We start from the raw sequence: 25,906 nt of genomic DNA on the forward strand, positions 1-25,906 counted from the left end.
CTGTTCAGTGAAGGGTGATGTCTGTACAAAACCCAACAGGCTCATTTAAGAGTCACCTATATTGAAAAAATGTAGAACAATTAGACACCCTACAGTGGGGCAAAAAAGTATTTAGTCAGCCACCAATTGTGCAAGTTCTCCCACTTAAAAAGATGAGAGAGGCCTGTAATTTTCATCATAGGTACACTTCAACTATGACAGACAAAATGAGAAAAAAAATCCTGAAAATCACATTGTAGTATTTTTTATGAATTTATTTGCAAATTATGGTGGAAAATATGTATTTGGTCACCTACAAACAAGCAAGATTTCTGGCTCTCATAGACCTGTAACTTCTTCTTTAAGAGGCTCCTCTGTCCTCCACTCGTTACCTGTATTAATGGCACCTGTTAATGGCACACTTTTTTTTGTTTGCACCACCAAGATTTACATGCTAACATCGCCACTGAACTTACAGCTAAAAAATATTAGGAAAGCAATCCAATGTTATTTGTTGCCTAGACTTTACTGCAAATGACGCTCAATTCCAGAGAAAAAAAACAATACACTAACAATACACTAATATTGCAGTTAGCCATGCCTTTATAATAGAACGCTTGTGACCACACACATTCAAATATTGCACTTGGGGGAAAAAAAAGATCTTAAAGTAGAAATAGAATGAAACAAACAGGCATTCTATTTCTGCTCTGTTATATTGGCCACTGTAGAAGACCGATCAAGTGCAAAAATAACGTTCACCGAGTAAAAACTAAAACAATCCCCCCTCACTCACACACAACTGTATATCAAGTTCAACACAACAAAAGCAATAGCTTTGAGCTACACTGCACGTTATTACATTTTACACTTGCTGCCTGTGGACATTTGTTCTACAATGTGCCAGCAGCAGAGCATGAAACCCTTTGTTGGCATAATTGATCTCATTCAGGCAGGGAGTACACCTGGCATACCCCTTTAAATCTACCGTATTGAAAAAGCGAGAAAGAGGGAAAGTGTGTGGTGTTCCTTTCACCTCTATAGTGGCATCCAGCTTAAGCCAGGCATCCCTGATAAAGTACTCTGCAGCCACTTAGTGTGGACACCAGGTGAGACCACAAACACAGATTCCTGTTGAACACCATCTTTAACTACATTATTTTCTCAATAACTACCATATTTTCTCTCCTCCCTAAATCCTCTAGGTTATCAAATCAAATCAAATGTCATTGGTCACATACACTGTTTTAGAAGATGTTATTGCGGGTGTAGCAAAATTATTGTATTCCTATCTCCAACAGTGCAGTAGTATCTAATAATTTACAACAATACACACAAATCTAGGATGAGCAATGTCTGAGTGGCATTGACTAGAATACAGTAGCATTTAATACAGTATATATATATATATATATATATATATATATATATATATATATATATATATATATATATGTGTATATATGAAATGAGTGAAGCAGTATGTAAACATTATTAAAGTGACTAGTGTTCCATTATTAAAGTGGCCAGTGATTCCATGTCTATCTATATAGGGCTGCAGGCTCTAAGGTGCAGGGTTGAGAAACCGGGTGGTACCCGGCTAGTGATGACTATTTAACAGTCTGATGGCATTGAGATAGAAACTGTTTTTCAGTCTCTCGGTCCCAGCTTTGATGCCCCTGCACTGACCTCGCCTTCTGGATGATAGGTGAACAGGCCGTGGCTCGGAGAGACTATATATTTCAGCTATGTCGGTGAACCCCCTGCATCTGAACTGGCTGACACATAGAGGGCATGACCAACTTAGTCGGGTCAACAGGAAGTGTTATTAAAGTGATTTATTAACTGAGATACAGATAGAGATGTAGTTGTCCCAGAGTTAATGATCCAAGGTCAGTTTTGCATTTCACCTACTGATGATTATGAGGACTGACAATGTTAGAATAAATCTTTCTCTCCATCTGTCTCTCGTCTGCAGATATGTTTTGATGTGAAAGAGGATGCCAACCCCCAGGCCCGTCATTGCCATCTCACCCGCTACTAAGATAACCTTCGGGCCAGCTGGGGTTCCAATGCTGTTAGGAGACACCACTAGAGACACTGTTATGTAATTGTGATGAACTGAGAGAATATTAGAGTAGCACTGTGATTCATTAATCATATGCTGATTTCCCTGCTCCTCTGTTCTTACCTCTTTCCCTTTCAGTATTTTACACTCTCTCACACCTCTCTACCTACCTCGTCTTTCTTCCTCTGTTTATATAATGCACACCAGATGTGCATTTAAGTACAGATTGAACTTGTATTTATAATATCATATTACAATTATAACATTTGTAATGCATGTATTTATTTTATTTTATGCATGTATATATCACATTCTCTACTGGTTGAAATTAAGTCTCTCATTTGATGAAATACAACCCCTATCCTGTGTCCTTAGATCAATGCAGATGAAGGGAATTAGATATTGAGATGAACCGGTTTTAGAGTATTTACATGATGCATAGGAAGTGTAGTGTACAGTGTTTTAAATTATGTTTATGTATATATGAATTACAAATCAGGCTTTAATTACTTAAATCATGTTTCTAGTCTATTGCATAGTTACAATGTGTAACCAGGTCGTAGCTGTAAATGAGAACTTGTTCTCAACTGGCCTACCTGGTTTAATAAAGGTAAAGAAATATATTTAAAAAACATTGATGTTCCAGGACCAGGATTGGTGAACACTGACGACATGTATAATTGTAATACATACATGCAGACACAGCATCATTCAAAGAATGGAGTTTGATACTCCTGGTATTGGATATGACTTAAAAGTGTCACGACTTCTACCGAAGTCGGCTCCTTTCCTTGTTCGAGCGGCGTTCGGCGGTCGACGTCACTGGCTTTCTAGCCATCGCTGCTCCATTTTTCATATATCCATTTGTTTGGTCTTGTTCCCTGCACACCTGGTTTTCATTCCCCAATCAATATACATGTATTTATTCCTCTGTTCCCCATCATGTCTTTGCGTAAGATAGTTTGTGTTCGTGTGTATTGTTGACCCGCCAGACTGGCTTGTTTTTTCCGTGTTATTTTTCACGAATATGTTTATTGTTAAACATTATTCTTTTGACTGCTTTGTGCGTTTTTCACTTTTGCTAAATAAAGTGTGCGCCTGTTCACAAATCTCTGCTCTCCTGCACCTGACTTCGCTACCAGTACGCACACATCTGACAAAAATAATGTCTCACATACATTCATACCTGCACCTTTATTTGCAAAGGTAGAGTACATGCTCAGTGAATACAACAGGTTATGATGGCTGAGGTTCATAGCTAGGTTCTGAACTAATATTTATACCAAATGTTTTAGGGTCCATACATAGATTGGCTACATAGCTAGTTACACATCCATAGGCATACTGGTATTTTTATCCTCCACTACACAATAAGCAAGAAAATAGTTAGCTAGCTACGTTACTTAAGCTGCATTGCATGGGAAATATCAGCAAGGCAAGCTTACAAAATTATACATTCAATTTGCAGTAAATTCTTTAGCTAGCTAGATTCTTTACATCCACTGGTTCACAAGACGACAACCTGGTTTGCTGGTTTTCTCAGGAGTCCCTAAAACATTAAACAACACAATTACAATTTCATACTCATGTCACAACACCCATAAAGCTAGCTAGCTAGCTGGCTAATGTTAGCTAGTCAGCTAGCTTGCTAAATAGCAATTTTCTTAAATGAACTTTATGACAAAAAAAATGCATAATCGTTTGTCTCTACATTAACTAACATATTCTTCTCCTCAACAGTACTTTTTTTGCATGACTCGTTATGACGTTATAATTACTTACATTTGCTTCCATCCTAGTACATCAAGTGCACTATTACCTACCGCTGGCCAATCGGATGGCTCAGACTACCGTGTCTGCAGTAATTTAGCAGGCATAAAAGAAAGACACAGCAAAGTTGATACTGTGAGATTTCAAAACGTTTAAAACCATGACTAGAGAGAGACTGTCAACGAATAGGGAAAAGAGCTGCTGTTTTTATGAGTGAGTTCATGTTTAAGTTCTTACTCAGCACTGTCAACACTGAATTCAACACTTTTATAACCCATAAAATGCCCGTTCTTCCTATTTCCACTCAGCTCTACAACAAGCACTGCAGCAGTAATGAATGAGGAGGAAAGTGTATCTGTAGTCTTGCATTGTTGTTATTATTAGTGGCCTGGGTCTTTTTCAATTGAGAAATATATCACTTTCTCTGTTCATAAGAGTAACAACATGGATTTGTGCATGAGGCAGAAATAATGCCGTGCGACTCGAGCCTCCCCATCAGCTGGAAGACGGTGTCCCTTTTTGGTCAGTGTCTGTGGAGGAAAGGGAGAGCCGAGGGATGTTGAGAGGCGGACCCTCAGATAGGCGGACCATTAGATACAGACACCATCAGCCCAGTAAAATAAAAATAAAAAGCAAATTATTTAAATGTATGCTCACTCAGCTGTGCCTCATAACTAATATAACAATGGATCTATAACCAGTGTGACCTCGACTTCGGCGATGTCATCTACAAAATGGCTTCCAACACTCTACTCAGCAAACTGGATGCAGTCTATCACAGTGCCATCCGTTTTGTCACTAAAGCACCTTATACCACCCACCACTGCGACCTGTATGCTCTAGTCGGCTGGCCCTCACTACATATCCGTCGCCAGACCCACTGGCTCCAGGTCATCTACAAGTCCATGCTAGGTAAAGCTCCGCCTTATCTCAGTTCACTGGTCACGATAGCAACACCCATCCGTAGCACGCGCTCCAGCAGGTGTATCTCACTGATCATCCCTAAAGCCAACACCTCATTTGGCCGCCTTTCGTTCCAGTACTCTGCTGCCTGTGACTGGAACGAATTGCAAAAATCGCTGAAGTTGGAGACTTTTATCTCCCTCACCAACTTCAAACATCAGCTATCCGAGCAGCTAACCGATCGCTGCAGCTGTACATAGTCTATAGGTAAATAGCTCACCCATTTTCACCTACCTCATTCCCATACTGTTTTTATACTGTTTTTATTTATTTACTTTCCTGCTCTTTTGCACACCAATATCTCTACCTGTACATGACCATCTGATCATTTATCACTCCAGTGTTAATCTGCAAAATTGTATTATTCGCCTACCTCATGCCTTTTGCACACATTGTATATAGACTGCCCATTTTTTTCTACTGTGTTATTGACTTGCTAATTGTTTACTCCATGTGTAACTCTGTGTTGTCTGTTCACACTGCTATGCTTTATCTTGGCCAGGTCGCAGTTGCAAATGAGAACTTGTTCTCAACTAGCCTACCTGGTTAAATAAAGGTGAAATAAAAAATAAAAAAATAAAAATATAGCCCACCTCAAATTTTGAAATATAATTTAAAAAAATGGCCTGAACAACAATGCATTGGCAGGGCAATTCAAGCAAAGACAATATGCAGTGATAATGTATTGGGCATATAGCTTACTGCACATTCCTCATTGCTACAGTACTGTTTTTAATTGGTTAATGTTGCATATGCTTACGGTTTGTAAAAGAATATCTGAGTGGTAGATCTCGGCTTGCATTTTGACTCAGAAAAGGATGGTGACCACTGTTGTAGAGTTTTCCCTGTTAACACTATCAACATTTCCCTTTACAAGGCAATATTAGCCAATTTCAATGCAACAATACAGAAACAAAACAAACTATGATCAAATAACCACAGTAGCCTACTTGGCCACTGTTAAAACTGTAACTTAAAGCGGGTACAGCCTCAGTGTTCACAGCTCTGGAAGTTACACAGAATTTTCACAACGTTCAGGTTTGCGCTCAGCAGACCTGAAATTTGCTCAGTGACAAAAAATATTAGAGGGAACATTGCTTATAAACACACACACACGAACAAACACATGCAAAACACACCCACGCACACACCCACACACTGTTTAGGGAAACTTCAGCCAAACCAGTTATTACTCTACCACCCATATCATTTCCATCAATAAAAAATCACACAATTTATTCAGAGCCTAAAATAAAATAGAAAAAGCATCAACAGAGATTGCCATCTGCTATCCACTAGCTAGCACAGTCCAAGCTCCCCACTGGCCAGCATAGTTTAAGCTCGCCACTGGCCAGCACAGTCCACGCTCTCCACTCACCAGCACAGTCCACGCTCTCCACTCACCAGCACAGTCCACGCTCTCCACTGGCCAGCACAGTCCACGCTCTCCACTCACCAGCACAGTCCACACTCTCCACTCACCAGCACAGTCCACGCTCTCCACTCACCAGCACAGTCCACGCTCTCCACTCACCAGCACAGTCCACGCTCTCCACTCACCAGCACAGTCCACGCTCTCCACTCAACAGCACAGTCCACACTCTCCACTGGCCAGTATAGTCCAAGCTCTCCACTCACCAGCACAGTCCACGCTCTTCACTGGCCAGCACAGTCCAAGCTCTCCACTCACCAGCACAGTCCACGCTCTCCACTGGCCAGCACAGTCCAAGCTCTCCACTCACCAGCACAGTTCAAGCTCTCCACTCACCAGCACAGTCCAAGCTCTCCACTCACCAGCACAGTCCAAGCTCTCCACTGGGGAAAATGGAATAATGGATGCCTTAACCATCTTATGGCCAATTATGGATGGCTTTATTAAAGGGATACTTCAGGATTTTGGCAATGAAGCCCTTTATCTCTACTTCCCTAGAGTCAGAAGAACTTGTGAATATTTGTATGTGTCCTCCTGCATCCCTTTAAGCAGTTCAATTCATGGAAATGGAAGGGAGGATTAGCGATGTGCATAGAGGGGGAGTTGTGTGTGTGTGAGTGTGTAGGGGGGAGTCATTTGCAATGCACGTCCATGCAGCCAAGGTCAGAGACTGCCAGCGGGCAAGGGGAAGTCAGCTGAGAATATAGGCCCAATGTGTGTGTGCTATCCAGTGATACAGCTCCCTGCTCTCTCTGCATAGGTACCCCCCTCCCGTCATGTATTTATTTCTCTTTATATAATCCCCTCGCCTTGAGGCCACCATGTGCAGATTGTGCGTGTGTCTGTGTGTGTGTGTTTCTGTCTGTGTGTGTGTGTGTGTGTTCAAGGCACAGTAGTAGGAGACGGCAAGGGCACACAGTCACTCTGTCTCTGTATGGTGATTATATTTTGATTAAAATGAATGTACTGTACATATCCATTATTCAATGCCCTCCGCCTCCACAGACTGCATATTATACAGAGCAATGGGACCCTAGTATATGGAGTCAGCTTTAATGATATAATCGAATGTAGGGATGGCAGCAGTGTCTGTAATATATGAATGAGAGTTTATTGTATTGTACTAATTGATGCTTCGCTAAGCCCTAACCCCAGGGGTGAAAGTAGATTTAATGTCGCTCACCCATTTTCTTATGCAAAAAAATGACAGGGTAACCTACTCTGCTGACACCGACAAACAGATCAATAAAAACAATGTTGTCTGATCCATATGATAGGCCTACAAAAAGGAGAGACACAAATAAAAATATGACGTCCATCTAACCTGGAGGAGGAAGTGATTGTCCAAAAACAAACAAAAGTGGCACTGACCCAATGGCAGACAGTGAATATGCAGACTCAACGGGGATATGGTCGATGTTATCTGCTGGTGCCAGTAAGATATGCGACTGTTCGCTTAATTAAGTTAAGAATGTTGATATCTAAAAGATAGACTGGAGTCTTTTCATTGCCATATCTTTACAGCAATACCAATTTACTTTCCAAACAGCTTTTCTGCGATTGTCTTTTTAAATATTGCGATATGCTTGGCTGGGTCTCTGCTTTTCACTGATGGTAGCAACTCAACAATCATATTTCGTATTCGCAGCGAGTGCTGCCCAAATTGCAAGCCCTTCCGACTGTAGGCTATGTATTTTAAAACAATCCGCAGCTATTTTTATTAGAGCTAATTATCCTCTGTGGCCAAATCATGCTTTCTGTTTTAGTGGCCTATATTGAATGATTTGATTTATTTATGTATAGACAGGAGTTAGCTAATCATTTTGGCAATTTAATTCAATTTACTTTAGGGAAAGCTTCCCCTTGCCTTATGGACACGCCGCCTATGCTTTTTAATGTGGCATAAACACAACCAGTCATGATGTTTTCATCTGATTGTCAAACAATCACTTAACAAAGGCGCTCCTGTTGGCTACCCACGCACAGTCGTCCACTCAAAAACTCATTTCAGCATCCAAACCCAACAGTGCACTGTGCACCCGCAATTTCATGAATGCAAAGAGGCATCTTTTACAAAACACCTACGTGTATTGTGATGACATTCTGCAATTGTCATTAGGCTCACACTTGTAGCCTGAACTGATTCATGTCCACGCCACCCATCTCCGCCTTGACAAAATGTAAGTGTTCTCCTCAAACCACAACGCAATTTAGATTGAAATCCCCCCCACAATGATAACAAACTTTAATACACAATGAAATTAAACACAGACTACCCTTTGGTAAGCAGGAAACTCTAGGGTATGATGTGGTGGACTGTCAACTGCTTCTCGTGAACCTGGTAAAATTATGTTTGTAGTGTAGCTAGCCACTGATTGGCTCTGAATTCAATGTGAGCATGTAGCCAAATCTACAATCAATTTGGAGCAAACTAGTGCTCTGAAATCGTATCCTGATGTCGACCTCAGATGGTAGTTAATATGGCTAACTTAGCTAGCTAACATACATTTCGAGAAAACAAGTTATATTAAGTGGTTAGCTAGGTAGCGTTAGCAATGTTTGGTGGTCAATGAGACTGAGAGCTAGCTAACCCCCTGAGCTATCAAACAATGTAACAAAAGTATAATGTTGGATTAAAAAAATACCAGCTCTGCATTTCAAAAGTCACAGTAGCAAGTACTCCTGATGCACGGCTTCATTATTAAATCGTTTAAAATATATATTTTAATAAAACTTGTTTTCCCACTGCCCACTGGCTTTCATTCATTTCAAACATGAGCTTGTCAGAGTGTCATACTCAACCATACTGCTATCCATTGGAGCACTGTGATTGGTTGCCCAACATTCTGGGGAGGGGCTTAGCGAAGGTTAAATTGAGTCGACTGTGGTGATACAGTACGTATGTAAAGGATATTATGATGATAGTGTTGTTGCTGTTAGGCCAGTAGGTGGCGATATGACATCAGATATAGACAGAGAGATAGGTCAGAGTGCAGGTCATGTCATGATCTGAATGTGGAGAAGGGAAGTGCGTGTGTGTATGTGTGGGGGTGTAGTGTCATTTAACAAGATTAATGCCCATCGAGCAGCATTGTGACAAAGTTAAATTATCAGGTTTAATTTAGTTCTGATGTGCTAGGACCGATCGACACGCACGCACACGCACACACACACACACACACACACACACACACACACACACACACACACACACACACACACACACACACACACACACACGCAGAGTATGAAAAAAAGAAGAAGCAAAATGTGTCTTCTCAATGGATCAGTCATTTCACAATGAGCTTTGTTCCAGATAGAGGAACTGCTTTCATCTGATAACAGGCGCTAAGATCTATATTAAAGGCATCTTAGAGGAGCACACTTCACACATACCAATGTGTTAGTGCTGAATGTGCCAGGCAGGCTGGCAGGCAGGCAGGGGGAGGCAGACAGGAAGGAAGGCAGAAATGGATGGAGGGAAGGAAGGCAGGCAGGCAGGAAGGCAGGAATGGAGGAAGGCAGGGATGGAGGCAGGAAGGCAGACAGGGGCAGGCGGGCCTGCAGCCCTATGTGGCGCCGCCAGTAGAAAGGCAGGAGGGATTTATCGAAAGCCTGTGGAATCCTGTATCTCCTCTGCACCTAGCAGTAGAGCCTCATTACCAGTCCATCATATGTTTGTCTCTTCTCTCTCTCTCTCTCTCTCTCTCTCTCTCTCTCTCTCTCTCTCTCTCTCTCTCTTTCTTCTGGAATGGAGAGGCGATTGTGAAAAATCATAGTTGCCCCATTTTGTATAACTCTCCCACTCTTTTTTTTTTTCAAACAATGTAGGAAATCAGTAAAGTAGGAAATCAATAAAGTAGGAAATCAGTAAAGTAGGAAATCAGCGGAGCCGGAGCAAGTTGTTTTATGTTTTCTTTTTTTTAAATGTACAAATCCACAAAATGTCCTGACTTGACGTGGAAGTTGGTGGTCCTTCTAGTTTAACACAGAGAAAGGGTTGTTCACAAACAGACAGACTGACTAATGTATTAAGTCTTGGACATCTTCAGAAGCCTTGGTTGTTAGTTAACACGGGGGTCTGCCATCAGTGCCATGGCACGTGGCAAAGTTTAACATGGACACACTGCCTGTTACGTTGTCAGCATCAGGGTCCTCCTTTATGCCTCTTACCCTGACCTCAGATCAGATGCTACGGAGTGTCCCATTCTCCCTCCTCCACAACATACTCACAATAAAGTGCACGTCGTTGGTTATAACAAAGGAAGAGAGCCTTCTCATCCTCAACATTCTCCTGTACATAAGGTACTGTTCTTCTAATGAGATATGTGTGTTCTGTAGAATCATTGCAATTAAGTAGAAACCTTGGCCTAAGCTAGTTATTTATATTACATTGTTCCTCCCTGTTGGATATTCTTCTTAACCTCCCAGAGAGACAAGGTTGTGATGAGGAATATGTCCAGATATTCAGCTCGGTATGAAAAAATACTGGTCTCGATATTGATTTTACTTTCTTCCTTGTCTCCTCTTCGTGTTGTTAACTTCTCTTTTCTCAAACCCGAAACAAAAACACAGCACCCACAGGTAAAAAAAATAAAATAAATAGGGGATTTAAAAGGAGCAAGTCTTTCACAAACGTTGCCCCCTACGTGATGACACCGTAGGTGAGATAAAAAAAAATCACTCTTTGATATCTTTGTTTGGAACATGAACATGGAAGAGCTCCTTTCAGAACACGTACGTGACTCACTAAAAGTCATGTACTCAAAGTATGTGTTCTGCTCTGTTCGACCAAGCAATACGTGAAAATAGAATGGTTGTAGTATTGTGTCTGCTGATACAAATGAACATGCCTTCAATACAGTACTTGCTCGACTTTCAAAGTGCGATTATGATTACGATTATGTCATTCCACCAGAACTTTTCATGCGAGTCAACCCCGCACAGTGATTTTTCTCAAATAAGCCACTCGAGTCTAAATATATTGGTGCAGTAGTAATCTCATTTAAACTGTAATCATTTCAGTCTACCCGCCCCATGTTCACATTACCAAACAGCATTGTGGGTATTATCTTGGTTGAACAGAATCTCTCTCCCATAGCCAAACATGACAGATGGAGGCAGTTTGGGTGAGTGTTACATTTCATGAGCATCATCCTTCTGCATTCATTCCCTTAATGAATCCCAATTTAGCACCGCTTTGACTGGGACACATGTGTTAATAGGACACACACACACACACACACACACACACACACACACACACACACACACACACACACACACACACACACACACACACACACACACACACACACACACACACACACACACACACACACACACACACACACACACACACACACACACACACACACACACACACACACACACACACACATTGAAAGTTTAGGATGATGGAGCTGAGATGAGAAAGCAATGTGGGAGGGTTAAAGGTCTGGTTTATCAGTGCAACAGAATAGAGCCAGGGAGGCCTGGCTGGGAGTCTGGCTGTGTGAGTTGTGCTGGCTGGCTCCAGAGAGGATCCATGGATTCATGCCTGGTAGGTGGTGCATGCTGGGCCTCTGGGCCTATATGGGAGCATACAAGTCTGGGCAGCCTACTGTGAGCTGCCCTGGGCCAAGTCCTTAGAGTCTGGAGGAGTAGGAAGCAGCAGCAGCCTGGGGGGATAGTCTGGGAACAGGGAGAGGGTTCGTTGGAAGGTAGGAGGGCTGTCGGTCTGCCTTTCTGTCTGTCTGGGTTTAGGATAAGAAGAGGACCATTGAGTGTGGAGAGCTTAGCCTCAGGCTATAGGCAGAGAGGTGGGAGATTTGGATAAAGGGAACCAGGAATGAGAGCTGGTGTTATAGAATTTAAATTAGGTAAAGGTTCAGATCCAGGGGTGCATGGCATTGAGCTGTCAGTGTTTTGGGCAAGTTGCGGTGGAGGTGGGAGAAGGATATTTGGTTGTCCTGGGAAAGGTCTAGATACGAGAAGGGCGGGAGCCGCTAGTCAAGGGAAAACAGCACCCTGACAGCTGGATTTCTGAGTAGGTCGCCCAGAATGTGGATAAGCACACGTGCACACACACCCCTATATTTACCATCTCAGCATTTACACAGTTTAACCCCTGAAGATGCCGTTGCCCTTGAAGAGGACAGGTGCTGATTTGCTTCATTAATAAACCATACTGTATCTCTATGGAAATGGAGGAGGTGTAAAATGCCAACCGCTCCCTGTGACAAGAGTATCTGCTGACTGGGTAAAGCTACGCCTGCGTCCAAAACGGCACCCTATTCCCTTTTCAGTATACTACTTTTGACCAGGGCCCTTAGGGGAATAGGGTGCCATTTGGGACACAGACCAGAGGTAACACCCACTGGATCATCCTGTTCTACCTCTACCTACGTACCTCTGTAGATCTGTGAGCGATCGCCAGTCGGAGCCTGACGCGTTAAAGAGATCAAAAAAAGGGGTTGGTTCAGATGTGTATCTTTAACAGCAAGTGCTTACCTGGGATAGGATAGGAGGAACTCTTATCTCCCCGAGGGATAAAATGGCCTTAGACACAGATCACAGACCTCGATCACAAAGATATTTGAGGGTGTAAAGAGTGACTAACTGGACAGCTTGCCAGACATCGTGAGTCATTTCTGGTGGTCTAAAAGAGAGGTTAGCGGGTTCCTTTAAGCATTCATTGCATACACAGTAATAGCAGCAAGCAAAAAGTCCCTAGCAGGGGAACGAGAGAGTGAGCCAGAGGAGTCAGTCACAGTGAAGAGTAGAGGATGTTACAGCCCAGTGACTGCTGTGCTGCTCCCAATCCCCTATCCTCTATCACCGTCTCACACATTTCACCCCCAACTGGCGACGCAGCCAAGGCATTAAGCCCAGGATTAATTTAGAGGGATATATGAAGAGAGCCTAGCAGAGGAAATTAGCTTTCTAGCTTTCTCACCTGCCCTCCTTGCTGCCTGGCTGCGCCACTGTTCTAGTAACTGACTGGGGGAAATGATTCAGCCGTGCGGCTTGTAGCAGGCTGGTGTCGTGTGTCATAAATTAGGCTGCGTTTACACAGGCAGCCCAATTCTGATCTATTGACCAATCACGTCAGCTCTTTCATCTTTTTCAGAGTTGATTACCTAGGATAGGATAAGAGGAACTCTTATCTCCACGAGGGATAAAATGGCCTTAGACACAGATCACAGACCTAGATCACAAAGATATTTTAGGGTGTCAAGAGTGGTCAAAAGCCCAATTTAGTTCAACAAATATCAGAATTGGGCTGCCTGTCTATGACACATAAGGTGGTTGATAGGTGTGTGTGTGTGTGTGTGTGTGTGTGTGTGTGTGTGTGTGTGTGTGTGTGTGTGTGTGTGTGTGTGTGTGTGTGTGTGTGTGTGTGTGTGTGTGTGTGTGTGTGTGTGTGTGTGTGTGTGTGTGTGTGTGTGTGTGTGTGTGTGTGTGTGCGTGTGTGTGTGTGTATGACTGCGTGCACATGCGTATCTGTGTACTCACTCATAGGGATCACTTGTGTCGGGGCCCTGGAGCTCTGGAGGGATGGGGATGCGTTTGTAGTACATCTCCCAGTCGAAGGCTCCCCTCATGGCATCCCCAGCCTGGGCTTCATATCCAAAGTGGTTATGGTCGATCACGTCAATCATAGGGCACACGATGGTCTTGGGGTTCTGGGCAATCTGGTCTTTATGCGGGACAGAACAACAAAGAGAAAGAGTGTGAGCATGTATCAATCACCATACCCTGCTGTTTCTTCTTTCTTTCTTTCTTTCTTTCTTTCTTTCTTTCTTTCTTTCTTTCTTTCTTTCTTTCTTTCTTTCTTTCTTTCTTTCTTTCTTTCTTTCTTTCTTTCTTTCTTTCTTTCTTTCTTTCTTATCTCTTGTTTTTCTCTCTCCATTTCTCTGACGTACACATAGGGAGTGGAACCAGGGCAATTGCTTTTGTTCCCTTGGACCTCTCTCCCTCCGTCCCTCCCTCTGTCCCCTTCTACCGCTTCCTCCCTCCTCTCCCCTTATGTGGAGGTCTCTGGGCAGCTCTGCTCCTCCGACAGCGAGTCACTGGACGATTAGAAACAATTACAGCGTTTCAAAGTAGGTTGGCTCCGTGGAGTCCTGAGAGCCAACCTCGACGTGTCTGTTTGCCGTGTGTGTGTGACTGAGCTGAGCAACGATAAGCCGCCCCAGATCTGTCACACCCTGCCCACCTCTCTCTTCTGTGGGCCGTGTGTGCTGGACCATGGAGAGAAGGGGAGCAGAGGCCCAACACCACAGCACTGAGACTAATGGGGAGTGACTGTACAGTATTGTACATTGACACACCTTACTATCAATACTGTAGCCTGGTCCCAGATCTGTTTGTGGTCCTATGGCTATTGCCATGCCATGGGGCTCAGTACTGGTAGCCTGGTCCCAGATCTGCTTATGGCCAACTGCTATAAAATCATTGTCATGCAGCATGGCGAAGAGTAACACACCTTGAAATGGTGGCGGGTTTCTCACACGGTTAAGATGTAATTTAATTGGCATATGGAAGGCTGTACAAGCAGTAACTACCCAGCTATAAGCCCCCCCCCCCTTGGCCTTGCCAATATAAACATACAGAAACGATTGACTTGAATCAGTTGGTGTTTATGTGCAGGTCTCTGTAATATTCATCTAGTGTGCTTACTGTGACACAATCCTTAGTTTTATTCCCTTACATTTCCAGCGCTGCGGCTATGTAGGCAAAATGTGAATACCCACGACACCATCTTACTGGGCCTGCATGGATACATTTCAAACAAAGGAAAGAGAGAACGAGAGAGAGAGAGAACTCCCAGTTGTAATGAAATATAAATGAACAAAAAGGCAAATAACAAGAGGCAAATGGGAAGGGAACTCTCAAGAGCTCATTAAACGAGAAGGGACTGCATTTCAAATGTAGCAGTCAGGTGAAAAATAAAACTGTAAATGTAATCCACCCAGTTGCCATGCCCACACTTCCTTATCCTATAGGTTTGTTACACATAGCGAAAGAGCGGTTCATTCAAAAGTTGTTCCGTACGTTATGTGGGTTATACATTATGTCCTTTGATCAAGGTAAGATCCAGGGTTTGTAGGAGATCCAAGGAGAGAGGAAGCATTAGATTCAGAGAGCAGTGATAAAACCTGGCCTGTTAATTAGAATGGTGTGGTGTTGGAGTCTTAGATCTACAGAGAGAGAGAGAGAGAGGTAGAGGGAGAGGTTGAAATAAGAGAGAAAGAAAGAAAGACAAACAGCAAATCCCTGTATTCCACTGATCTGATATCAGAGCCCAGCAGGATGATTGCATGTGTCACCGTGCCTGTGGATGGCCTGGGGTTCACTGCGGTATCTCCTCCACTCTATTCATACATGCGAGCCCCACAGCACAGCATGGCCTCCCTCCTCCGCTTCACGCCCCACATTACATCAGCCTCGCAAATGTCACCCTATTCCCTTTATAGTGCACTACTTTTGACGAGGGCCCATAGGAAAGTAGTGCACCATAAAGGGAATAGGGTGCCATTTGGGACGCATACCTCATCAGCCCCGCTCTGTTCTGCTCTCTGACAGGCAGGCGGCTCCATTCCAACCAATTAAAGAACCCCATACTGCGAGTCCTCTTTCTCCGTTAGCCAGAAGACAATGGGGCCATGTCGTGGAATGGTGGTGGTGGTGTGGCTATTATCTACTATTATTATTATCATAGGGACCTGGGCGTACATATCAATCATACCTTTCATGGGAATCCCAGTACCTGTTTGATTAAGTACACTAATGGCTGTAATCACTTCACATCCATTTATTTTGTGCTGGGAGATGTGCTGGGAGATTATTATCAGGGAGTTTCCCTAGTCTCCCTAATGTTGCAGTAACATACTATGCTGGTATGTGAAGAACAGCACACCTGTTCACAGGCTACCACGTGATGCGACAGCCCAGGAGGCAGTTTTCCTCTGCTTTGGGTTGCACCCCTGGAGCGGCGCGTCGGGAACGTGCATGGGACATGGATTCAGGCTGCACCCCTGGAACGGCGCGTCGGGAACGTGCATTGAACATGGATTCAGGCTGCGCCCCTGGAACGGCGCGCGTAGCGGGAACGTGCATTGAAGATGGATTCAGGCTGCAGCCCCTGGAGCGGACGCGTCGGGAACGTGCATTGAACATGGATTCAGGCTGCACCCTGGAGCGTAGCGTCGGGAACGTGCATTGAACATGGATTCAGGCTGCACCCCTGGATGGATTCAGGCTGCACCCTGGAACGCGTCGGGAACGTGCATTGAAGATGGATTCAGGCTGCACCCCTAGGGAACGCGTGAACATGGATTCAGGCTGCGCCCCTGAACGGCGCGCCGGGAACGTGCATTGAAGATGGATTCAGGCTGCACCCCTGGAACATGGATTCAGGTTGCACCCCTGGAGCGGCGCGTCGGGAACGTGCATGGGACATGGATTCAGGCTGCACCCTGCGGGAACATTGAACATGGATTCAGGCTGCGCCCCTGGAGCGTAGCGTCGGGAACGTGCATTGAACATGGATTCAGGCTGCACCCCTGGAGCGTAGCGTCGGGAACGTGCATTGAACATGGATTCAGGCTGCACCCCTGGAGCGGCGCGTCGGGAACGTGCATTGAACATGGATTCAGGCTGCACCCCTGGAGCGTAGCGTCGGGAACGTGCATTGAACATGGATTCAGGCTGCACCCCTGGAGCGTAGCGTCGGGAACGTGCATTGAACATGGATTCAGGCTGCACCCCTGGAGCGGCGCGTCGGGAACGTGCATTGAACATGGATTCAGGCTGCACTGGAACGGCGCGTCGGGAACGTGCATTGAACATGGATTCAGGCTGCACCCCTGGAACGGCGCGTCGGGAACGTGCATTGAACATGGATTCAGGCTGCACCCCTGGAGCGTAGCGTCGGGAACGTGCATTGAACATGGATTCAGGCTGCACCCCTGGAGCGTAGCGTCGGGAACGTGCATTGAACATGGATTCAGGCTGCACCTCTGGAACGGCGCGTCGGGAACGTGCATTGAACATGGATTCAGGCTGCACCCCTGGAGCGTAGCGTCGGGAATGTGCATTGAACATGGATTCAGGCTGCACCCCTGGAGCGTAGCGTCGGGAACGTGCATTGAACATGGATTCAGGCTGCACCACTGGATGTGCATTGAACATGGCTGCAGGCTGCACCCCTGGAGCGTAGCGTCGGGAACGTGCATTGAACATGGATTCAGGCTGCACCCCTGGAGCGGCGCGTCGGGAACGTGCATTGAACATGGATTCAGGCTGCACCCCTGGAACGGCGCGTCGGGAACGTGCATTGAACATGGATTCAGGCTGCACCCCTGGAGCGGCGCGTCGGGAACGTGCATTGAACATGGATTCAGGCTGCGCCACTCTTTTATCAAACAAACTACAGAAACAGACAGATATTTCCTTTGTGAAACTGACAGATATAGAAGTGTGAGATAAGCCAGTTTTCTTATGGAGATTTTAACCTTCTTACTCTCTCACACGTTCTCTAGTTCGACCCGTCCCCCTTTCTTTCGCTCTCCTGACCCAAACTCCTCCCCAGCGCCACTCTCTTCTTACAGGGAAAAAAGACGGCTAAAAGATGCACCTTCTCAGTCCCACTTTGCCCGACCTCTTCTCCCCCCACTTTCCTTTCCTGCTCACTCCTCTCCTGACCCAAATCTCTCCAGTCGACTCACCGAACAGGGGGGACTACACTTTGTGTGGCTGGTCCACACACGCGCGTACACACACACACACACACACACACACACACACACACACACACACACACACACACACACACACACACACACACACACACACACACACACACACACACACACACACACACACACACACACACACACACACACACACACTCACCAAGCAGGGGGGGCAGCCAGTTGACGTTGGCCTCACAGTGAGAGTCCAAGAAGGTGAGGACTTCTCCCTTGGCCACCGAGGCCCCCAGCAGACGGGTACGGATCAGACCCTCCCTCTTCTTGGTCCGAACGATGCGCACCTTGGGGAACCGGGCCATGTACTCCTCCAGACGGCCCTTCAGGTGCTCTGGGAAGGAGAGGAAGAGAGAGAAAAGGTTGGAATTAAATCCATCCCTATACAGTACATTCCTCAAAGATCATCTATTCAAAGAGAGAAAGAGAGAAGGGAGAATGTTATAAAAGGAAATCCATCCATATACATTATTTTGTACATTGGTTATGATCACCTCTGTCACACACAGAGAGAGAGAGGAGGAGAGAGATTTATAATCATATATATTTAATTTCTATTTTTTATTTATATTTTATTTAACTAGGCAAGTCAGTTAAGAACAAATTCTCATTTACAATGACGGCCTATCCCCGGCCACACCCAGACGACGCTGGGCCAATTGTGCCCCGCCCAAAGGGACTCCCAATCACGGCCGGATGTGATACAGCCTGGATTCTGGGCGGCAGGTAGCCTAGTGGTTAGAGTGTTGGACTAGTAACCGAATGGTTGCAAGATCAAACCCCCCAGCTGACAAGGTAAAAAATCTGTCGTTCTGAAAATAAGAATTTGTTCTTAACTGACTTGCCTAGTTAAAAAAAAACAAAAAAATCGAACCAGGGGCAGTAATGACGCCTCTGGCACTGAGATGCAGTGCCTTAGACCGCTATAAGAGGACAATGGCATTCCAGAAATCTCTATAACCATGTAGCCATATGACCATGCCTTATACAGTAGGAGTTAAGATCACAGTTGTGTCACAGAGAGAGAGGAGAAAGGAGAACGGAGAGAGAGGCGAGAAGAGGAAGGGGTGGTGATGTTAGCTCCCGGCTGCTCATCAGCTCAAGCTATCTCCAGGCCACTGATGGGGCTGATTATTCTGGATGTGCCTGAGCAGGATGGGTCACCAATCAGCTAGTCGTGCCGGAGAGACACTTATGTCATCATTACTAGAGACGGGGAGGGGATGACACTCTAGGTAGATTACACAGACCAAGGAGGTGTCAGATGGTACATTATGAAATACGGAGGGAGAGAGAGGTAGAGAGAGAAACAATCAGTGTTGCTCTTTTCCTTGAAATAGGAGGTAATTCAGGGTATTTGAATTGAAAGGAGAGGGGGGAGGGAGAGAGAGAGAGGGAGAGGAGTGACAGAGAGAAAAGGGGATACAGAAAAGTAAGAGAGAGAAGAGATGGAAAGAACGAAAAAGGGAGAGGGGTAAGAGGGAAAAACAGAAAAGTAAGAGAGAGGAAAGATGGAAAGAATGAAAGAGGGAGAGAGGGGTAAGAGGGAAAAACAAAAAAGTAAGAGAGAGAAAGAGACGGAAAGAACGAAAGAGGGAGAGAGGGGTAAGAGGGAAAAACTGAAAAGTAAGAGAGAGAAAGGCAGAGCGATGGTAAGATAAAGAGATGAAGAGAGAGAATTTCATCTCTAGTGATGTGTTAATCTAATCTTGCTATTGTATCACCATTCTCCTGGTCCCATTCAAGGGCATTAACAGTTAACGTCCCTTGTTAAGATTGCCCCACTGTTAGCACTTGATTGAATTGTTGAATTGGTCTCTGTTTTTTAAAATATATTACAAGGAGCAGTGGTATAGAGGCCCTCCTGATAAACCAAGGAAAATAAACATGGCGGCAAGGCTAACCTATATAAGGACTTCATAACCCATACAAGACACATTCATAAGCACTAAATAAGCATGTCATACCGTAAAAGCTTGTTGTCGGTCAACCTTTGTCACATTGTGTTTGTAATAACTGAAATACAGTTCAATATGATCCCTCTATATACATGCATGCATACTAATAAGAACTGTCACCTTATCAAAAGAATAACAATGAACATATTCTTACTGACAACATCTATTTCCAGAAATCTAATTTAGAACCTGAGAGACGAAGCAGGGGAATGTGATGGAAAAAAGCATTCCAAATCGACATTCATTCATTCCCCCCCACCTCTCTCTCCCTCCCTCTCAGCCCCCTTCTCTATCTCTCTCTCTGTGTATCTCCCTCTCTCTCACTTTCTTCCCCTCTCTCTGTCTTCCTCACTCTCTCTGTCTATCTCTCGCTCTAACTCTGTCTCTCTCTCACTCTCTCACTCTCTCACTCTGTCTCTGTTCTCATATAAAGAACTGGTAATGTGTTTGACCCTGTCCTAACAGACGCCAAGATGACCATCAGTATGGTGGCAGTATAGTAGAACAGGAGAACCATCCTTATCTTCCTTCATTGTATTATTTGTTCATTTCCCTGTCGGCGGGAGGTTTTTGCATGCCAACCGTGTCCCCGTTACCGGCATCATTCAAATCCTTTAAAGGTAGCCGTTAATACCTGCATGCTGGGGCTCTATCACACGCCTGCAGCCTCAGGCCGCTGTTTGTCCGTGATTAGCTACACCGCTTTCCTTTTTAAACGTTCCGCATCGCACCATACCGCACCCTGTCTGGATTTACACTAGTGTTGAAATGGGAGAGAAAGGGGGAAGGAAGAGGGTTTATTTCAGTCTATAGACAGATGCTGGCTTAGTAAGGTAGCCTAGCGGTTAGCGCGTTGGGCCAGTAACCGAATATCTGAGCCGACAAGGTGTCGATGTGCCCTTGAGCAAGGCACTTAACCCTAAATTTGCCCCAAGAGTGCCGTACTACTATGGCTGACCCTGTAGAAAAACACATTTCACTGCACCTATTCGGTGTCAGACTTTTCTTTCTAGCATCGAAGACCAACCCTCTTCCTGGAGATCTACTGTCCTGTACGTTTTCAGCCCAACCCTCTTCCTGGAGATCTACGGTCCTGTAGATTTTCACTCCAACCCTCTTCCTGGAGATCTACTGTCCTGTGGGTTTTCACTCCAACCCTCTTCCTGGGTATCTACTGTCCTGTGGGTTTTCACTCCAACCCTCTTCCTGGAGATCTACTGTCCTGTAGGTTTTCACTCCAACCCTCTTCCTGGATATCTACTGTCCTGTGGGTTTTCACTCCAACCCTCTTCCTGGATATCTACTGTCCTGTAGGTTTTCACTCCAACCCTCTTCCTGGATATCTACTGTCCTGTAGGTTTTCAGCCCAACCCTCTTCCTGGAGATCTACGGTCCTGTAGGTTTTCACTCCAACCCTCTTCCTAGAGATCTACTGTCCTGTAGGTTTTCACTCCAACCCTCTTCCTGGATATCTACTGTCCTGTGGGTTTTCACTCCAACCCTCTTCCTGGATATCTACTGTCCTGTAGGTTTTCACTCCAACCCTCTTCCTGGATATCTACTGTCCTGTAGGTTTTCAGCCCAACCCTCTTCCTGGAGATCTACGGTCCTGTAGGTTTTCACTCCAACCCTCTTCCTAGAGATCTACTGTCCTGTGGGTTTTCACTCCAACCCTCTTCCTGGGTATCTACTGTCCTGTGGGTTTTCACTCCAACCCTCTTCCTGGAGATCTACTGTCCTGTAGGTTTTCACTCCAACCCTCTTCCTGGATATCTACTGTCCTGTGGGTTTTCACTCCAACCCTCTTCCTGGAGATCTACGGTCCTGTAGGTTTTCACTCCAACCCTCTTCCTGGATATCTACTGTCCTGTAGGTTTTCAGACCAACCCTCTTCCTGGATATCTACTGTCCTGTAGGTTTTCACTCCAACCCTCTTCCTGGATATCTACTGTCCTGTAGGTTTTCAGAATCCCACAGGACCGTAGATCTCCAGGAAGAGGGTTGGGCAACCCTGATCTAAGATGTTATCATCGAGGTAGAGCATAAACAGATATTAGCCTAGCTACCACCTTTAGAAATGAACGCCAATAATACTGTCTCTACATCATCCCCCTGTAGGCCTGTAAGACCAGTGTTCTCTGTGTAACCCATTAGTCTACTAAAGAAGTCTGACCCCTGCACAGTAACAAGTCCTTTTCCATTCCGGAGCCTATTATTCACACCGCAAACATAACCATACATCTGAGTGTTGGCAAAGACAATGAACCTCATTGTCCTATCAGCACAGAGAGAGAATGTCCGGGTTGGCCAATAAGTCAGTCATTTTGTGTCCTTGAGTGGGGCACACCTCCCCAAAGTCACTACTCACCATCTAAAAAAGTTGGATTCAGCACTTTTCTTTTCCCTTTTCCTCTCTATCTTTCCCCTCCCTCTCTCCCTTCATCGCAACAAACTCCCAGGGTGTCTCCCCTTCAAACTAATGGCCCCAATAAAAGTGACAGTAGCTGTATGAATGAGATGCCTCCCGGCCTGACCCGGCGCTCTCTCTCGGCTCTCTCTCTTTCTCTCTCTCGCAAAGGAACAGGACGGCAGGAGGGGAAATTAAAAAGGAGGGAGGGAGAATGTTCCAATGTTTCACCGCTGCTAGGCTTGTTAGTGTAAGTGATATGCGCCACCTAGAAAACGCTAGGGAGCTCTGGAGGAGGTTGGAGGGGTCTAAAGAGGTAAGAGGCGGGCCAATTCCCTGTACAATTTCCAACAGGAAAGAGAGAGATCTATCACGCCAGGTGTCCTTTGAGTGGTTTATTAATCAAGGTCATAAATCAACGGACTGACACATGGCATGGTTGCTACGGCGGCGGAGGTGACAAACAGTTATGGAAAGGGGGAAAGTTTTGCGATCCCAGCGGCACTGCAGCGAGCTCGACGGCTCGTGATAAAGGGCAGCAGCCATGGCGATGGGTTGGGTTCCTTCCTCCCTGCTACTTTGATGTTTCACAGGCAGGGGGATAGTCTTTTTAAGGTGCTCTCTCTCTCTCTCTCTCTCCGTCTAAACTGTCCTCGGGCGAATTCTCTTTGGGACCCACTCTCTCTCTCTTCGTCTTCCCTCCTATTCTCTCTCATCTCTCTCCCTCTCCATCAAGGCATAAAAAGATGGATTGCTGAATAAGGGCGTTTAGCCTATAGAGCGTCTACCTGACCTCATCTGTCGGTCGGTCCATCAGGAGTTTAGATGCCTTCAAAGCCCAAGACTTCTAATTTTTCCCCACTGACCCCCATCACCAGCAATTACTACACAGAGAAAGATACTCAAATTATGGATGTGTCTGAAATCACCCCCTTGAAAACTAGTTCTTGAAACGTAGTCTGGGCAGGCTCCAGTTAAATAAATGATTAGAAATATAAGTGTTTTTACGAAGTAGCAATTGCCGTATCCCTCTCTTCGCTCCTGTTTTTTAATGAAGAGGCAATAAGCCCAAGTTTTCCCTGCACTTTAATTGCATCCATTTCTGTATTAATACTATTTTATACTAACTCGATTGTTTGATCTGTAAAGTTCAAATAGCTTAGTGAAGAAAGACTATCAGCCAGTGTAAAGAGTGTTGGATAATTATGGCTTGGCCACTGGCTACGTTGGCAGCTCACACTCTTTGCAACACTGGATGGGTGTGTGTACAGTGTGAGCGTGCGTCCGTGTGAGTGTGTAGGCGCCTCCATGCGTGTGTGCATTTGCCCCCGCTATAGTGTTTGTCTTAAAGACCGACCATGTCAAAGACTACATATCTAGATGTTCTGGCTTCTCTCTTCAGTTCCATGACAGGTCATTCATTAAAACCTCCAATAGCTTCAGGGGGTATAGACTCAGTCAGGGACACAGCTAGCTAGAGAAGTGAAAACGCACAGGGCAAAAGAAAATGGCCAGAATTTCCATAATTTGCCTTTTAATCAAAAAGGCGGAACAGAAAAGTTCAAAACATGTCATGTGGGTTTCAAAGCTAATTATGAGTGGAAAGTTCAAAACACCCCATGTGGTTTTTAAAGCTAATTATGAGTGGAAAGTTGAAAACGTTATAGATGGTGTAGTTCAAATGAACCTCTCTACGGCTGGATCAAAGAGGGTATTGTGTGAGTGTGACCTTTGTTTCAGTATCGGCTCGAATTGAGGGGGTATGCGGGGGTGGGCCGTATCCCTTGTTAGAAAAAAGGTCAAAAAGCGTACCCCTTAACTTAAAAATTAGACAATTGGATCCCAATTATATTAAGCGATCTATAATGACGCTTTACTCTGCAATGCTTTAGACTAGAAACAAGATGTGAGACTCCGATGCACATGTGGATATCCTTTGGTCGTCTCTGTAACATTCACAGGCATTTTGGAAGTGTAGCACGCCATTTGGAGAGTGGAACATCAGCTATATCAAAGATAAACATTTGACACGAGACAGCATACGGAGCTGAGCAAGACCTGACATTGTTCTGGGTCAGGCAACCACCATCCCAATTCGTTCACGTGACAGACAGGAATTTATAGACACAGGTGTGACTCTGCCAATATCAATTGAGCTAATCACGTTCTGAAAAAGATGTTTAACTAAATTGATACTTGATGGTTCATATAAATTAAATGTTTATAACATATTTGATAGTGAAATAACATTTGTGAAAATAGTCTAGACTTTATTTTCCCTATATGAAATTATGAAATTATGAAATTATAATTAAATAGCCTACCCAAAAGATGTCATGAGTCATGTTACTTACACTACATCGAATTGCAGGAAATTTGCATGAAAATATTTTTTTTACATATCTCAATGAACAATAATTCAAATAGGCCCAAATACAGGCTCCAGTCAGTATTTTCATCTCCAACCTTGACCAACTCACATTTCCCACACATCTGTTGAATTGATTTGGTCTTTCACAATAGCCTATGTAAGTCAGTGGCATGCCCCCAGACCCACCTAGTAATAAGCATACTGATGGTGAAGAATCTCTAAAGAACAAACACTAGAGCACGAGAAGCATCATCAAAGATAGAATCAAATAATCACTAAGCAAGCCGTTGGCTCTATGCTTTGTTCACAGTATTAGCTGTGTGTATTTGAAGTGTGCAGTACCTAGGCCCAGCCTGTTGAATAAGAAGACCCCTCCCCTTCTCCCCTTGTTGGCTTCAATTTACTCCGACCAGGCTTTCCTCTGGGACGACTGTGATGAACCGCCTTAAACTGCTCATAAAGACTTACCTCGCTCTGTACCAACAGAGATCAATGTTCCGACTCAATCCCAATTTATTACGCTCTAGCTTTTCTAAAGAGAAGAAAACAATGAGGTTCACTTGCTTTGGTTGAATGGAATCTTGAGGGATTCCATCAGGCGTAGATTCTAGAACAAGGGCGAGGAGGAAACGTGTTCACGTGAGGGTGGAGTTGTTTGTGTAACTAGACGCGCAAGGCATGTCCTAGTGTTGTCATGGTTGATAATACACATAAAGGAGAGGGAGGGCAAGATGGGGGGCCTTCTAATCCAGCTATATCTTTTAATTCATCCTTCACTAATCACAAAAGCCCCATTTGAGATTGGAATCTCTCTTTCTGACCTCTGATATGGTAATCCTGAAACTGTATAAAGCAAGCGTGTTACTACGGTCCAAGTGTATGAAAAGAGAAAACAGTACAACAGAATGCATGTAATGGCGTGACTTTTTAAAGGTATGAGAAGTGTCTGGCGAGACGCCTTTTCCAAGCAGTTGCTGCTTGGCTATTACCGAGATGACATCAAGTCACGGTGGTGAAAAGGTCGAAGTGAATCCTAAATCTTAAGCACAAAATAAACCAGATAAGATTCACAACGTGTGCAGAGAGAGACCATGGTTAGTCCATGAACTTCTGGCCAACTGGACTAATAATTCATCTTCCTTCCCTCCGTTCCAATAAATCCTAAATGTTTTGGCAGGAGCTTG

The 25,906-nt window shown here is 44.7% G+C and overlaps 1 protein-coding gene across 2 annotated transcripts in view; it reads right to left on the minus strand.

Moving 5' to 3' along the window:
* LOC118374336 (polypeptide N-acetylgalactosaminyltransferase-like 6) overlaps positions 1 to 25,906 on the minus strand; it is a 269,874-nt gene that overhangs the window by 29,595 nt on the left and 214,373 nt on the right. For both annotated transcript variants that reach the window (XM_052486707.1, XM_052486706.1), the window contains exons 6-7: positions 18,135 to 18,320; positions 13,731 to 13,914 (exon numbers count right to left, since the gene is read on the minus strand). In XM_052486707.1, coding sequence (XP_052342667.1) covers positions 13,731 to 13,914; positions 18,135 to 18,320 — 370 coding nt within the window. The remainder of the gene's footprint in view (positions 1 to 13,730; positions 13,915 to 18,134; positions 18,321 to 25,906) is intronic.

The sequence above is a fragment of the Oncorhynchus keta genome, chromosome 29 (genome assembly GCF_023373465.1).
Source record: "Oncorhynchus keta strain PuntledgeMale-10-30-2019 chromosome 29, Oket_V2, whole genome shotgun sequence".
Lineage (NCBI taxonomy): Eukaryota > Metazoa > Chordata > Actinopteri > Salmoniformes > Salmonidae > Oncorhynchus > Oncorhynchus keta.